General features: G+C 36.9%; 3 protein-coding genes across 4 annotated transcripts; 1 reads left to right on the top strand and 2 right to left on the bottom strand.

Moving 5' to 3' along the window:
• Positions 1–587: 587 nt before the first annotated feature.
• On the bottom strand, positions 588–8,996 carry LOC135608106 (phosphatidate cytidylyltransferase 1-like). 2 transcript variants are annotated; one of them, XM_065100584.1, is made up of 7 exons: positions 8,886–8,996; positions 5,601–5,741; positions 4,823–5,076; positions 4,314–4,465; positions 3,940–4,081; positions 1,832–1,988; positions 588–1,039 (listed from the first exon to the last, which is right to left on the bottom strand). In XM_065100584.1, the coding sequence occupies exons 2-7, from the start codon at positions 5,685–5,687 to the stop codon at positions 1,007–1,009; spliced, it is 825 nt and encodes a 274-aa protein (XP_064956656.1). In that variant the 5' UTR covers positions 5,688–5,741; positions 8,886–8,996; the 3' UTR covers positions 588–1,006. The 2 variants fall into 2 exon arrangements, with proteins under 2 accessions (XP_064956656.1, XP_064956655.1); XM_065100583.1 differs by having other exon boundaries at positions 589–1,026.
• An 868-nt stretch (positions 8,997–9,864) lies between these two features.
• On the top strand, positions 9,865–11,025 carry LOC135606569 (uclacyanin-3-like). Its single transcript, XM_065097604.1, has 2 exons — positions 9,865–10,056; positions 10,256–11,025. Exons 1-2 carry the CDS (start codon positions 9,897–9,899, stop codon positions 10,666–10,668), a joined length of 573 nt encoding a protein of 190 aa, XP_064953676.1. The 5' UTR covers positions 9,865–9,896; the 3' UTR covers positions 10,669–11,025.
• A 279-nt stretch (positions 11,026–11,304) lies between these two features.
• LOC135608105 (transcription factor ILR3-like) lies at positions 11,305–16,463 on the bottom strand. The gene is made up of 5 exons (XM_065100578.1): positions 16,214–16,463; positions 12,794–12,856; positions 12,609–12,686; positions 12,364–12,526; positions 11,305–11,786 (listed from the first exon to the last, which is right to left on the bottom strand). The coding sequence occupies exons 1-5, from the start codon at positions 16,330–16,332 to the stop codon at positions 11,517–11,519; spliced, it is 693 nt and encodes a 230-aa protein (XP_064956650.1). The 5' UTR covers positions 16,333–16,463; the 3' UTR covers positions 11,305–11,516.
• Between the last annotated feature and the right edge of the window lie 492 nt (positions 16,464–16,955).

Raw genomic sequence — 16,955 nt, 5'->3', positions numbered from 1 at the left:
AACGACGGCATATAGGCAGAGTTCACTGCCCGCCACGGAGGCGGAGCACTAGGTGGGAGAGTCGACTCCTAGCTGTTTCCCGGCGAAGATTAGCCTTTGCTGGTCCGGCGGGATCCCCTCGTCTTGAATCTTTGCTTTCACGTTGTCTATAGTGTCCGAGCTCTCAACCTCCAGAGTAATGGTCTTCCCCGTGAGGGTCCGGTCTTCACGAAGATCTGCATGCCACCGCGGAGACGGAGGACGAGGTGGAGAGTCGACTCCTTCTGGATGTTGTAGTCCGCAAGCGTACGGCCATCCTCGAGCTGCTTGCCTGCCTGCGGAGATGAACCATTACAGATGCAGATCTTTGTTAAGATGGTAAGTCTCCTTTCACATTAATGGATCATCTTGCTCCTTGATTTTATGAACTATGTTTGATGCAATTTTACTAAAGTGAAGTTGGTATTAGTTTCTAGAGACAATTGAGAGGAATGAAATGCGTAGCTTGACATGGGTGAATCGTTATGAGATTCAAAACATTGATCGATATCTTTTGTCATAGGATTAAAACTTGTGCATAATTAGAAGAATAACTAGTTCAGCTGCCAATTATTTTTGAATTCATCATCAATTATATTAGATTTTGCATGTGAATGTTTCAATTTATTAACCAGTTTCCTTAGTGTGATGCTTTATTTGTTTACACTCCAAGAATAATGTCGTGGAGGTATGATCCAAGACAAGGAGGGGATCCCCCCGGACCAGCAAAGGCTCATCTTCGCAGCAAAGGCTCATCTCCGCAGGCAAGCACCTCGAGGACGGCCGTACGCTTGCGGACTACAACATCCAGAAGGAGTCGACTCTCCACCTCGTCCTCCGTCTCCGCGGTGGCATGCAGATCTTCGTGAAGACCCTCACGGGGAAGACCATTACTCTGGAGGTTGAGAGCTGGGACACTATAGACAACGTGAAAGCAAAGATTCAAGACGAGGGGATCCAGCAAAGGCTAATCTTCGCCGCGAAACAGCTAGGAGTCGACTCTCCCACCTAAAGCATCACACTAAGGAAACTGGTTAATAAATTGAAACATTCACATGCAAAATCTAATATAATTGACGATGAATTCAAAAATAATTGGCAGCTGAACTAGTTATTCTTCTAATTATGCACAAGTTTTAATCCTATGACAAAAGATATCGATCAATGTTTTGAATCTCATAACGATTCACCCATATCAAGCTACGCATTTCATTCCTCTCAATTGTCTCTAGAAACTAATACCAACTTCACTTTAGTAAAATTGCATCAAACATAGTTCATAAAATCAAGGAGCAAGATGATCCATTAATGTGAAAGGAGATGAAGTGTTTCAAAGCAAATTCAGCATCTAATAACAAGAGACCACTTGATAAAGCTGATATTTCAGCAAAGACCATATCATCCATTTGCAATTTCCATCCATATTCTAATCCATGAAGAGAAAATTTTACCTAATCCAGATAAATTCAAAAAATAAAGTGCACTTTCTGTTACAAACAAAAATGGATTTATTAAGTGATAATGGGAGCTATTGACGAAGCACAAATTATCTTACATCTGTAGTAACAAATGCAAAAGAGATATTTTCAACAAGTGAGAGACATGAATCAGTAAATACCAAAGCTAAGTTCACTGTGAAACTAAATTCTTCATTGTAATATGACCAGCCAAGAAATAAATGAATATATATTTTATATTTCTGCTATATACCAGCAGCATAAACAGGATAACCAACTCCATATTCCATAATAAAAAAGCTTACCCAAATGAGAAACTGAATCTATCTCAAGAAAAGTTTAAGAAGCAGACTTACCATAAATGCAGAAAGTATAGTTGCAAAAGATGCACCAATGAAACCTTCCCATGTTTTCTTTGGAGACAGTTTGATCAATGGTGTTCTCCCAAAAAAGAAACCAAAGAAGTATGCAGCAACATCATTGACAACAATAAGAGAAGCAGGTAACAGCAACCTGTATTCGTCCAAAATCAGCCACAAAATGGAAATCAACCAACTAAATTACTTAAACAAGAAGGAGAAAAAAAATCAAAGAAAATTCTTGTGCTCCCTAAACCGAAAAAAAAAAGAAACAAATAAAAAGGGCACATGCTAAGCTGCTATTCATGCTCATGCAGTAGATGCCATCGATTGTCACTTAATATATAGACCAAGTTCCAATGATGACTTTCGACTGATTAATCACAAAGTTTGTTCCTTAGTATAACCTTATGCAAACAACAAGTACAATTTGCTCTTTCAAGCATAAATTATCCAGAATCCTTCCACAAGTGGTTAAATTAATGGTTTCAACAGTGGGCTTAAATGACTTGGTCCATAAGACAACTGCTCACCCTCCTATTTGATCTGACAAAAGAGTTCTTGATGTTTAAAATTGTGCTTAGTGACTATAGTAAGTCATTTACAAGTTGTAAACATATATAATTCAAAGCCATGATAGAACTTGAATAAATTCCTTAAAATTTAGAGACACAAGAAATGCTAATACACAACTTTGTAAATAATATGAATTGGTCATACTTTGGAGATGTTAGATGACGAGCCTTCGTATACAGAAAGGGCTCTTCACGACCTGTAAGACAAGAACTCGAGTTACACAAACTCTCCCTCATTTTCCAGAGGTTAAGGCTGTGTACATTAATCCTCTCTAGAGCCTGAATTAGTGAAACCCTGGTGTATTGAGTTTGTCCGTCTATGCTTTAAAGATGTTCTATCAATCCAATAATTGTAAGCATCTTCAAAATGTTATCTCAAATTCATGGGTATATGAAACTTTCATTTCTTCATGGATAAGTATCAAAATAAGTCAATATTTTGTATTAGTCTACAATAAGTAGTTCTCATGTAGTAAACATATGTAACTGTAAGCCTGAAAATAACTTGAGTTGTCTGGTTAAAACTTATATAGATCCAACAAGAGATGATCAATCTTTTCTTAAAATTTAGAGTCAAAGTGCCACGCAATTTCAATAATAATATGCATGTACCAGGCATTAAAGATGTCCTATCAGTCCAATAGTTGTAAGCACCGATACAAATGTTAGCTCAAATTTCATTTGGTAGATCAAGTTATTAATCTTAATGGCTAACAAAACGAGAAGCCCATGATTTATTTAATATTGAAGAGTGCATGTAGTTTATTATAGTTATACCATCATAAAATAATTGATCTACTGTGTACAATCATGGAAGTTGAGGACATATTGTCATATATCATCTCTATGTCTCATGCTTGTGATCTGGTACCCAGCATGAAAGCCCTATACTACTACACAACAGCTGCATGATAATTTCAACACTGACTTTAAGTGATGAAACTAATTATGGAGTTATACGTCACTTCATGAATTTCAATGAAATTAAAAAATGAGTTAGCGTAAAAATTTCTAGATGCTATCTGCTACTTCTTATATTTGCTTTCTGAGCCTTATCACCAAATTCTACAAGTGTATCCTGCATCATCAGACATTGCCAATTATCACATAAAAATGAACAACTGGTTGTGACTTATCACTGAATAAAAAAAAAGAAAAATTATGTGGACCTGACAAATGAGCATAGATTTATACAACCTTAAGTACAATAGAAATACCTTTTCTTTCTCCCGGGAGAAAGCTAAGAGATTTTAATGTAATAATCTTAAGAACAATAAAATTAGGTGCACGTTAATCCAAAGTAAACTAACAGTATCATTAATGCATCCAAACTTAACAGTATCATTAGTGCATCCAACATAACGTTGAAGCCATTGTTATTGGAAATTTCACTTAGATAATAAATAAAAGAGTGTCATTGTGAAAGTTATTAGTACCAAGTATTGATATACTTCAAATATACAAAAACAACTTAAGTAATTAAAATTCAAACACAGTCAAAAAAATGTGATTATTAATTGTGCATGTTACCAGAAAATTCCTTCAAAAATATTTGCAACTGTGAAGGAGGATTGTGCAAACACTAGAAGAAGTATCATGTGAGTCCATGCATATTGGCCAAATTGATACTTGTATCTCCTCTTCTTTAATGTAAGAATGAACCACATAAAACCTAAGAAAAATATAAAAACACTACGTGAGTTCAAACTTAACATAATATTATTGACTCTCAGATAATCACATATAAATGATAAACTTTAGGAAAACAACTATTCTAAATTTACCATACAAGAATGATAGCAACATAGGGTTTTTAAAGAGAAAATGCAATTTTTCTGTCTATTAAATTAAAAGGTCACTCTCCCATACATAATTTGAACATATGATATACAAAATTAACCAACCTGCTATATATAGGAAGTAGCATATAAACATCTGATATTTGATAAGCCCATTGACGACCTGATATAACGGTTTATCTGAAGCTACTGTGTTCACAAGCTGTTGGCTAACAAAACGTCCATAAGCAAACAACATTGCAGTGAAGAAAAAATACCTGCACCCATACATCCATGAATAAGGTTGACTCATAAGCCAAAAGGAAATATACGAAACAATTCTTGATGATGACAAGAAAACATGCCATCTTAACAAATATTTTGAATACCTGGTTGGTACAGCACATACAGATCGGTGTTAATCAGTCCGATAAAGGACCTATATCAGACATATGGTCTAGTACCAGTCAGGGTTTTTGTTTTTTGTTGCTTTTCAGTTGTTACAGATCAGTATATCACCTGATATACTGATAATATGTATTGGTCTCATAGATTATCGAAACCAGTACAGGTTTGAAATTCAAACTTTGACCATAAGTTCCAACATTATCTCTCACAAAATATTAGGCACATACCAATTCAAAAGTCTGAACCCCGGCAGTTGTCTATCTTCATTAGCTTGTTTCCGTAAGTTGAACAATTCCCGTGCCATGAAAATTTGGATTCCCACAATTAAACCACAAATATAAAGATGTCCCATATAGACAACCAACGAAAACCCAAGCAGCATCCACAAAGATGAACGTGCCCGAACAAACATTGATTTATACTTGTTTTGATCATTGACAAGTAAATTAGCACCACCAGGACCATTGATATCAGGAGTAGCCTGTAAAACAAAAAGAAAAAGAAATAATACTGACCAGATCTCCTGGTGAAAGAGGATGTCAAATCACAGAAGCATCATTATCCTAATATGAAAAGAAAGGTACGAAGCAGATAGAAACACTTAACAGTTGCATACTTGCATTAAGACCGAGCACTGTGACTGATTCATTTTCGTAGAAAAGAGTTTAAAAGAATAGATCTCTAAGTTTCACCCAAGAATACTAGAACACTGCCTATTACCTTCTCCCCAAGGCAAGACGATAGAAAAATGATTTGAAGAACAAAGTTTTCAAACCAAAGATATTGAGCCAGTAGCTTTTGCAAACTAAATTTTAGATTAACTCATTTATTGTATATGCTAAAATTGTATTATAAAGATGACTCACAGTGCTGATTCCTGAAATGTCAAGTGACAATTAGAGAATCAACCACTCCAGTAAACTAAAAAAGTTTCGCAACTCTGAAATAGTGAGCTGGTAATGACAAACTGACACCGACTGGTTGTTAGTACTTTAAGTAACAAACCTCTGTTGAATGCCTACGATGTCGAACCCTGTCTGAATGATTTCGTTGAATTATGTTCATGGTGTTCTCTCTCTGCATGTTTGCCATGATCTTCTATGTTTTATCATACCCAAAACTGCAGAAATCAGGTTGATGAAGTACCTGGTCAAAAAGTTGTTTTGCATAATCAATAAAAGAGAAGCAATTGTCTGCCTCATCAACACAATAAAGAAATAAAAATTAAAAACAACATATAGAAAATATTTCAGAAGCCTCTCTCTGCAGTCACATCAACAACAGCATAATAACCAATAAACAATCTCTAACTAAATGTCATTTCCAAAAAAAATCCGAGATAGCAACAATTGCAAACAATGTATTACTTGTTTTCGAAAGATGTACTTTGCCTTAGTACAATAGTAAAACTGCTCCTTACAATCTGAATGACCAGCCTTTGAGTCAAGGAAACTACCTTTCTATTGGTAGGGATAAGACTACATAAATTGAGCCTCATCAAACTTAACTTTGGTGGGAGCCGCATGCACTAGGCCCGTGCATTTTATTGATCAATAAAAAAGTGCACTGACAAGCAAAAGGAAAAAAATAACATCAAAAACTACATTACTTTATTGAGAAAGAATGTGATGGAGATCCAATAATATAATGAGAATACCCCCCAAAAGATAAGAAAGAAAGATATTGGAATAACACAGATTTTAAAGTGCAATAAATGAAGATCCAAGATTAGGGTAACACAATGCAGTTCAGTAGCAGGTAGTATTTGGACCTCAAATTAAACTAATCTATCCACTGAAATTTTAAGACACTAGAGCAAAGTACATACCAACTAGGACTCGAACCGAAACATTCCAAGTCTCAAAAAAAGCCTAAAAAAGTCTGAAAAAATAAAACAGAAACTTCTTGGTTCAGAGCCCATACCACCCTGTACCAGGTGGTACCAACCCTGTACCAAGCGGCACAGGGCTTGTACCACCCCGTACAGGTCCAGGTGTACCACCTGGTTTACACTGGTCCATGTACCGGTAACCTATGGAATCAGCAGTAAATACTGCTTGTATCGTACCATACTAGGCAGTATTGCAAACCTTGCACTAGAGGTCACTGACATGGGGCAAGTGAACCCAGTATTTATGGGGATTAGGCATTCATGTATGCATACAAGTCTAGTTGAATACAGATGCTCAGTGCATCCAACTAAACAACAACTTAACATTCCTGTTCATAACAGATTTTCAAGAGACGGCCTACCTTAAGAGTAAAGACATCGAAAAACCTGCAAACATTATGACACTGATATCAGAAACTGTGAGTTTGTAACCATCCAAAAGATTATGATTGAATCCCAAATTACAAAATTCACAGTTTTTGTTTTCTTCACAGAATCAACAATCCTTGGCACCACACGGAGATATTAGCTTAATATGAATTGAAAAGCCATAGGACTTCAAGCATCTAATCAAAACTAGAAAAAATATGGAAAGCACTCACTATTCTATCCATTCGCAGATGCAGTTCCATGTTACATGGTTGACAAAGAAGCCAGTAATTAAAAAGTGCAAGCAGCATGCAGTCATTTGGTCAGGGCAAAGGTTATGCGCATAATTTATTTCACAATGTCTTTGAAGCACTTGAAATAAAGTATGGATAACAAAATTCATAATGAAAAGTGAAAACTGAAGTAATGTCGTAGGAAAATGAGGGCCATTATGTGGCATGAATGGAAGCAAAACAGCGTTAGGGAGAAGAAACTACATCAGATAAATTTAAGCATGACCATCAAGACCAAGATGTTATCAAAATCACGCCAACCGAAAAACATCAGTGACAACGAAAACAATAACAATATGATGTAAGGTTCAAACTATTTGGATTTGATAACATGGATCTTCTCTAACCAATAGTTTATGTTGAAATAATATCAAATGTCAAAAATGCAAACCAACAGATCTCTTTCAATATTTCCAATATGTTCCTCTGCTTCTCCTTACACTATTGATCTTAAATATTTGATTCGTCTAACCAGTCCATACACAGATCTGCTTTAAGCAATTGCATACCAGCTTAAACAGTTCTTGCTCATTTTAGACAATTACAATAACTTTAATTGGTAATGAATGGAACTATTTCTTAATTAACTTTTTTTTCATAACCAAGTCATCCATATCAGCCTCCTTAACTTAGCACACTAACTTTAAGTATTGTTTCCTTACCTAGTAAAATATTAATAAGCTTAATTCGTGAAATGTAACTGTACTTGCAACTTAATTTTCTTTTTAATCCAAAAGGCACATGGCAATTAAACAATACTCTTGATGCTGTACTTTAACTATCCCAATGTATCTCCATATATAATGTTTTCAACAATCTTCCCTCATTATGAATGGTAAATCCAAGATTTCTAAATCTTTGAATTTCTGAAACATCTTGTCCATTTATTTTATCTTTCCTCTCAATTTTCTCTTTCCATTTTCTTTGGAACTTGAACATGGTTTTATTCCTACTTAGTCCAGTCATTACTTTAATATTTGTCTTCCTAACTCAAGTTTAGTTCAAAATTGACCACATTATTTTCAATCAATTAATACTATTAGCAAACAATGGAAGTTTATCCTGGAAATGTCGATCAAGTTCATCCATTGTCAGGAACTCTTAGATAGTGAAAAGCCACCCACTATTCAAGCAAGTAACAACTCTATCAAGCAAATGTGTTATCATATCAATATAACTACTAGATATTCTTTCCTCTTCCAAAACCCACCGCATAATACCTCATAAATACTACTATAAAGGTTTCCTATGTCAATGAAAAGTAACAGCGATAACCTTCAGATCTTATTTCTCATAATTAATGGGGAAAAAAGCTTTCCCTCAAAAAGAAAACACTCTTGTTCTGTTCGTTATCCTACATTTTTCAGAAACAGAATCTAGATGCACATTCCGCATCAGAAAAAGATCAGGTAAGACTCCTCGACAGTACAAGGAAAGCACTGAATGTCCGAGGTACTACGTGACGAGAAACAAGATGGCAAACCCTAAGAACGTAATGTGCGTCGGAAGAATTTATTGTATAGGCTTGCTGTTTTTAGCTAACCCAACATCCAGAGAAGCACAAATCCAAATTCTTGCAGCCAATATAAGCCTACAATTCTTGGCGGCAGAACACGCACATATTTTTGGTCGTAGAAGCTTAAATCTCAACCTGGATACCTCGGATTCGAGTTGGATCAATCGCATCGTAGAAGCGGAAGCAGAAACCAAGATAGATTGGAGAATAAGTTGGTGTACCTCGTGCGCCTTGTTACGCGGCGGCAGCGGCGGAGAGGATTACGGCGACACCATATCGAGAGGGCTCGAAAAGATTGGAGAGAGAGAGAGAGAGAGAGAGAGAGAGAGAAGGAATCGATGAGGAGACCGGTGGTTATACGGCGAAGCAGAGCGGTGCGAGAGGTCCGTACATTGAACAACGGGTTCTTGATCCCACGGCCACGATCGCATCAAGAAAACGAGATGGGGGGAGTAGTCGGAACGGAGGGGCCCCTCCACGATCGCGGAGGGATTCAAGGAGGGAGGAGGGCGGTGAAAGGGTGGGGAGGGGGTAGTTGGGCGGAACCAACGGCTGTTGATCGCATCAAGAGACGAGGTGCGGTGAAGCAGAGTGGAATTCACGGCCTTGATCGCATCAAGAAAACGATCACGAAGTTTCATGCAGCGAGGAGGAATAAACCGTTTTATTACAATTATTTTTATTTATCTTCGTATATAATAGTAATATATATTATTATTGTTATTAATTGAAGGAAATAATTATTGTAGAATCCTAAAAATAATGAATTTTCTTTGATAAATTATAAGTCATATACCATTTTTTTAGCAACAATAATAATAATAATAATAAGTTGATTGCCTAATAAAATTGTATTTGCAGATTTAACTATTATTTTTAATTTTTAAAAAATCTAATATCATTTATCACAATCCGATCAAATAGGATAACATGAATACAAATATGTTGATTCCCAGTCAATGTATCATTGTGCTTATACTTGAGGATGTGACTTCCATGAACAAGAAGGTCATACAGCATCTCTGTGAATCTCACAAGTGATCTCAATCCAATACTTAATATTTTGTTTCGTGGAGTGAGAACTCAAAAGTCTTCGCTACTGTGTTTTTTATGGGGGCATTGCCAATCTGTCAGCAATCATTCCTACCTCCATCCGTGTGTATAAGATCTACATGCTTTCCCATCTTCCACACACCAATACATTCTCTCTCTCTCTCTCTCTCTGGGGAGCCATGCTGAGGGCTCTAATGGCTGTTGCCATAATGGCAGCAATGGCTGGATTTGCAAGGGGGAGGAACTATGTTGTAGGAGCTCCAACAGGTGGATGGGATCTACGCACTAACTACACTCTTTGGGCTTCAACCAAGACATTCCAACCTGGTGATACATTGAGTAAGTCCCTCTTCTGTTTCCCTTTCTCTTCATCTTTTCTTGTTCTCCATCTCCTCTTCTTTGTAAGGTGTCAGTTCATCATGCGTTGCATTCATTATATTCATATATATATATGAAGAAAGATATCACGTACAAGTAAATGCAGTACGTGCATTGCAACTGCAATAACTTCGCCTGTGTTCTTCTTCTTGGCATGCAGCCTTCCTGTATGGATCGAGCCACGACGTGTTGGAGGTGACGAGCGTCGCCTACGGCTCGTGCGGGACGCCAAGCAATCCGATATCGTCGGACAAAAGCGGGAACACCACCGTCGCGCTGAAGGCCGCAGGGACGCGGTACTTCATCTGCGGGACGGCGGGACACTGCAGGAGCGGGATGAAGATGGCCGTCCGCGTAGCTTCGTCGGGCTCGCCGCCGCCCTCCCCGCTACCGGACTTCCCGCCCGACGGACCCGCCGATCCGCCGTCGCTGCCGTTTCCGCCCTTGTCTCTTTCGCCGCCGGCTCCGATGGGAGCGGCGGGCGGGGCCTGCGTGCATGCCAAGGTTGCTGCAGATCTCGGGATCGGGATCTCGATGATGATGGCGATGGTGGTGGTGGCGGCGGCGCTTTGAGCTCTGTGGAGAAAGATGGAGAGAGAGAGAAATAGACGCCATTCTACTGGTTTTGGATTCATTTGATTGCTTTCTACATTTGTTCTGATCTCGGGATGAAACGTATTCACAGATTACAGCTTGGCTTCTCTTTTCTTTGAATTGGAATCAGACTTGTAGAGTTAGCTTTCTTCCCATGAGTTGACCAACTCTTAAGTCAACTCAAAGCTTAGTGTCAGTATATTACTACAAGCATGATAGCACCTCGTGGATTGAAATCAAAATATGCTCATCACATGGATATGAATTGCCCAACTCATATCCTCGATGTAGGGTTGCATGTTCATGGCACGTTCTTCGCATATATATTTGTTGACGCATCAAAACAAGCGCACATCATTGCATGATAAGCTTCGTACTCTTCTAATATTTATTTGATAGAAAAATCAAGAGTAATCTAAAGAGTTATTTGTCATTATTTTTTGTCAAAAATAATGAAAAGATCAAATAGCATTCATTAAAGTGAAGAACATGATTCACTGTAATGACTTCAAAGTAGACAATGAAAGAAGAACTCAGTAGTTTGACTTGTGTAGATGCATACAAAACAATCACAGATCAAACAAAAACATCAGCAGCTTAAGTATAATCCCAAAATGCATCAAGGAAGTTTCTCAATCTTTTTTCCACATTAGAATGGGGAATCAAGACAAGATATAGGTAGCACATCAATGACAAATAGAATTGTGTTCTGGCAAAAAAAAGTCTCCAAATCAGATAAGCCTCCACATCAATGATTCAACATGAAACCAAATATAACTCATATAGCATCAGCTACAATAAGCCACTCAGCTTGATCTCCCGGTTGCTTAAGCAACAGGTGAACATTTATCTGCATCCTGTGATGTATCGACATCAGAAGGCGGCATATATTGCCACATCGGGAACCCAGGGAAGCCGATGATCGGGACCATGAGCTTGTGTCCGGCAGCTTGCCCTTGGGCTCCATAAGGGGTTGGTACTAAAGGTGGCTGAGGCACATAGCTTGATCTGGCATTCAAGAGCTTTACTTGCTGCTCCAGACTCCCCCTCTCGGCCTTTAGCTTCTGCTTCTCATCACGAAGCTCATTCTTCTCAGCCTGCAGAGCAGCACACTCCCATTAATGAGATGGCAACGAAGGAATTAACTAGAAGATGTAGCCTTTTGTTCTAAGAAAACACATTTTAGAAAGAATATTTCAACTGGAGAAAATTGTGACAGGTAATTTCATGCAAGACTCCTTTTTTTATTAAGATTTTGTAGTGAATCCACTAATATGTTAATCTTAAGAAGACCATACCATGTTACATGTTGGAAGTCAGAAACTAACTTCTTTTCTTCTATTTTTCATTACCATCGAAACAGCGTATGTTATTAAAAACAGCTATGGTCTTTCTTCTTTCTTGAGCGTTTTATTCTTTCTTGTCCACATTGGTGGGAACTTCATACACTAGATCCCATTCGTAAATATCAACAGCATATCATCCAAAGAATTTGGATATACACTCATCTCAACCTTGTTGAAATTAAGGAATTTAAGTGAAAAGAAAAGAAAGAGGCAACTAACAAACTATAGTTGAATACTAATTAGATTTCACAATCTACAGGTACAGATATCTTAGTATTGACAGCACACACAAGCATAGAGCTAAGTGTAAAATGAAAGAAAGACATACCTTCAATTCTTTTATTTTCTCCTGGAGACTTTCATTTGATTCTTTTAGCTTCTGTGCTTCATTGCGCAGTTGAGTCACCAAACGAGCAGCATCGCTTAAAATAGCTGCCTTGTCCATCTTTGGTGGGTTCCCAGGATCAAGAAGAGAGTTCAGTTCCAAGAACCTTTCATTGCAAAAGATTGAAACTATGAAGGAGGATAAAACATAATATAAGTACTAAGCATGTACAAATAAGGAAAATTTACCTATCATTTAACCTTTCCCTTCTCATCTTCTCCCTACAGGCTTTGGAGGCTGGATTACTGCAGGATTCTGATCTGGAACTGCAACCCATGAATGATTCAAACTTACAAAAGTGACACACAATTCTGTATATAAAGTAATACTATAAGGATCCTAAATCTTGATCTTTAAGCACAAGGACTCAAACCGCTTTGCAGAGCCTGGTTCTTTCAGACCATCAGAATTTACAAAGGAGCTATCAATTTCCACACTGGCAAAAGAAAGATTCATGTAAGAAGCTGTGAAAAAAAAAGAAGATAACATAAAGAAGAAGATACAACATAATTAAAAGAAAAATATATCTAACGAAGCTAGGTGAAACAATGAAAATCAGTACAAATGCAAATTTCAGTCCGAGATAATAGCTGGTACATATTAACACACATCATAGGCATGTAATAGCAAACGCAAATGTTGGTCATATGGGTTTTAGCATAAAGAATGAGAAGGTTATCATATTGCAAAACTTTTAAATGTCCTAAATAATGTTTGGATCAAATTAAATGATTTAGAAGAAGTGACCAAATTAATCTTCAGTCATAAAATCAAAGCCATGATTAAATGATTTAGCAGATTTTTGCCCTTGATCAATGCATTAATAAAAAGTATGAACCTAAGGAATCATCATATAAATCACTGATAAAAGAACCACACCAACGAGTCAGTTATCCTAATAAAAAGCAAATAATATCCAAACATCAAAAAAGAATCATCATGCCTGAATGCTGAATCAGATGCTAGATGGATTGGCCTTTAAGATGAAAGAATTCATTTATTGCATAATGGATGTAGGATCACATTACAGGGACCAGGAAAAGCGGAAAAAGGTCACAAAAATATGGAAGAGATGAGCTGTTCATATGGTGTGGGAAAATCAGAGATTTTGATGGTTCTTTCTCAACATCAGAGAGGTTTTCTTTTTCTTGAATACAACAATGGAAATTTTGACATTAGTTTCATCCCAAAATATTGGTCATCCTCCCCATTCACTCATCGTGATATAAATGTATTTAGACAGTTGTCTAAATGCATTTTGCACCTAATTGAAGCCACAAGGATCTCCATGCCAAGAATGTAGTTAATCGCAACAAATAAGAAAAAGAAAAGATATCAAAACAAGAAGTCAAAATATTAAAGAAAAAAGAGTTCTCCAACAATATTTCAGTAGGGATACGCAAACATAAAAGGTGTTTCAAATAACCACTAGAAGACCACTTGATAAACTTAACCTTAGAACATGAACTGATTATTTCCAATATGTCACCTACTGCCATATCTTGAGCTTTAGATAACTATGTCTGAATAAAACCAAAAAAGTGGTACAGTTTAGTCTGGGATGAAAGCTGAAGGGAAAAGAAAAAATGTTGACCTTTTGTTTATTTAAGAAAATTAACATTACTACGAGGCAAGATAGACCATTTTGTCCACACTTTAGCCGATGCATCAACATAACTCATTGTAGATAATTCTGCAAGAATATTTGCCCCAAGGAATAAGATAACCATCCAATTGAAAACTTCCTTCTTGAAGGCTATGCTATGTCACCATAAACTCATATAAAGATTTCACATAGTTAAGCTTGTCGCTCTCAAGCACTTAGTCGCTTTCTATTAATCAGAAACAGAGATACGAGTAAGCTTTGGCATAGGTCAGAGCTTCAAAAGATTAAAAGTATACCTTATTTCTTTTGTTGCAAGTGATGTAAACTAAGTTTTTCAATAACATTCCAATGCTGAGAAATGACATACTATACAGATTGCAGATCCCTAAAAGGGTTTTGATATTTCAAGATTCATGAATGGAGCACCCAATTGAAGCCTCAAGGTACTCCATGCCAAGAACATAGTTAACTGCTACAAATATGACTAAGAAAAGATATCAAAGCAGGATGTCAAAATAATTAAGAAGAAGAAATTCACCAACAATGCCTCAGTAAGGATATGCAAAGATAAATGTGTTTCAAACAACCAATGGAAGCCCACTCGGCAAACTTAACCTTAGAACATGAACTGCTTCTTTCCAATATGTCTCCTGGTAACAGATCTTGAGCTTTAGATAATTATGTACCAACAGAAACGAAAAATCTTGGTACAATTTAGTCTGAGATGAAAGGTGAAACAAAAAATAAACAAATTTGACCATTTGTTATTTAAGATTATTAACAATATTATTATATTTTCAGTTTTGCAAAAAATATTTGCCCCAAGGAATAAGATTGCCATCCAATTAAAGGCTTTGTTTTTGATAATTAAGCTATGTTACCATAGAATCATATAAAGTTCTCACATAGTTAAGCTTGACACTCTCCAGCACCTAGCCACTGTCTATTAAACAGAAAATGGAATCCAAGCCAGGTTTGGCATGGATCACAGCTTCAAAAGATTGAGAGTATATCTTTGCTCGATGTCACCAGATACTGAGCCTTAACCATGTGGGTTGGATTCCAATTGGATCGACAATTAAAGATGTAAAACCAAAACTCATCTCTGTTTGATTAAATGCCATGTTTATTCTTTTCTCCAGATGAATATATAATTATTCTGACTAAATATGTGCTTTGGAGTTCCAATATGAGTTTTCGTGCAAGGACTTTCCGTTCATACAAAAATTTTATTTTCATCATCAGAGGGAAGTTATCAGTTGGATTGAAATTACATTTGAGACATTTAATCATGTCCAAAACTCCTCTTCAGTGTGCTATATACTAGGACAATCATATTCGTTCAGACATACCATGGTCACTCCCTTGATCCTAGTTAGGAACATAAAATGGAGGAAAAGAATTATAGTGAGAAAAATCACAGCACATAATCACAAATAGGAAATATTTTCTCTAACCATACTAACATAAATTTGGAACTCATGAAAAGCACCAAGAAAGAATTTTCAATGGATAAATTACCTCATCCTACACCATTAAAGATCAAATATTATGGTCAGTCTACTACGCCTTACATAATAACAAGTACACTGCAAATTGATATCATTACTACCAAAACACATCTTGCTTAGCACCAGCATATTTAGATGACAAGGACAAACAAAAAGGTTCTAGAACAGCGTATTATCCTAGACCACAGTAAGAAACCTAGGTTATAACCAGTACCATACCAACAAATTTGTTTGCAATCAAGTAAAAACACAGTGAAAGATCGATCTGAATGATGAAGCAGCTCAGACCATGCATGATCGTTTGGTAAATTGATTAGTCTTCTTTCAGACCACAATAAATTCTAGCAAGCAACTACAAATGATTTCCCCACAAAACCTAAAGGTTCTCATAATACATATGTCCAAATTATTCACAATTTATGCACGAGTGAGTCTATAATCCGAAAACATGCAACTAACAGAGACAAACTACTACAAAGGATCAAGAATGACCATTCGAAGTAGAGTCAGGACGCCTCAGCAGCAGCATCAAGCACAAAATTAAAGAAATCCCCATTCGACCAAACAAGAAAAAGAAATTTCAGATTTTTCGAAGCTAAAAAGGAGGGGACCCAACACGCGAAGAGATCGAGCAACGGGTGGACAAAAAGAATCCCTAGAATCCGCTTCAAATTACCTGACACTGGAGGCTGGGTCGAAGCCCTGAGGGTTCCAACCGAAATCGGCCCCGGCATCGGGGATGTCATCGATCAAGGAGCAATCCAAGAACCAATTAGGGTTTTCGGTGGAGCCCATTCTCCAAACCGTCGCCGGCAACCTAAACTTCTCCGGCCGGGAGCCGTGGGAGAATTTCGATATCGATCCGCCGTCGGGCAAATTATTCGCGGCCCCTTTTCTTCGTCGTCGTCTTGTGGTCTGAGAAGAACGTAAAAACCAGGCTGTTTTCTTTATTTAGGGCTCGTTTAGAGCGAGGATTGGGTGGGGGATTACGTGGCCGACGGCGTTGCGCGGAACCCTATCCAATAGGATTTCTGGGCCCACCGCCCACCACATGCCTTGGAATAATCAACCAAATGGAATCGACTTTTTTTTCGTGGTGGCAAATAAATATTACCAAACGAGATAATAATTGTAGATTGTGCAGAAAAATAATTTTTTTAAATTTTTCGGGATGATACAGCTTTTTAAAATATTTAAACCATTATCTCCTATTTTTAATATTCTAAAATACTTATTAAAAATGTTGCCATTTTTTCCTAAATCTAATTTTTTTTCCATTAACTTTAATAGTATTTTGTGGATTGGTTTTTATCCACAAAACATTGTATAGTATTCTAAAAACACTATATAATATTTTTTTTAAATATAATGCAATAATTTATTTTTAATAATGTTTTTGATGTCACAGTATTTTTGAA

The sequence above is a fragment of the Musa acuminata genome, chromosome BXJ2-3, assembly GCF_036884655.1.
Source record: "Musa acuminata AAA Group cultivar baxijiao chromosome BXJ2-3, Cavendish_Baxijiao_AAA, whole genome shotgun sequence".
Classification (NCBI taxonomy): domain Eukaryota; kingdom Viridiplantae; phylum Streptophyta; class Magnoliopsida; order Zingiberales; family Musaceae; genus Musa; species Musa acuminata.
This window is presented reverse-complemented; position numbering and strand designations above follow the sequence as displayed.

Bases quoted from the DNA above. Each gene is read 5' to 3' on its own strand.
- LOC135608106 (XM_065100583.1), bottom strand. From the start codon at position 5,687: ATGGCAAACATGCAGAGAGAGAACACCATGAACATAATTCAACGAAAT. The intron at 5,077-5,600 runs GTTTGTTACTTA...TTTGTTTTACAG, and splicing joins ATCGTAGGCATTCAACAGAG to GCTACTCCTGATATCAATGG. The intron at 4,082-4,313 runs GTTGGTTAATTT...TATTTTTCTTAG, and splicing joins CTACTTCCTATATATAGCAG to GTTTTATGTGGTTCATTCTT.
- LOC135606569 (XM_065097604.1), top strand. From the start codon at position 9,897: ATGCTGAGGGCTCTAATGGCTGTTGCCATAATGGCAGCAATGGCTGGA. The intron at 10,057-10,255 runs GTAAGTCCCTCT...CTTGGCATGCAG, and splicing joins CCAACCTGGTGATACATTGA to CCTTCCTGTATGGATCGAGC.
- LOC135608105 (XM_065100578.1), bottom strand. From the start codon at position 16,332: ATGGGCTCCACCGAAAACCCTAATTGGTTCTTGGATTGCTCCTTGATC. The intron at 12,527-12,608 runs GTAAATTTTCCT...TTGCAATGAAAG, and splicing joins AGGGAAAGGTTAAATGATAG to GTTCTTGGAACTGAACTCTC. The intron at 11,787-12,363 runs GTATGTCTTTCT...GCTGCTCTGCAG, and splicing joins AGAAAATAAAAGAATTGAAG to GCTGAGAAGAATGAGCTTCG.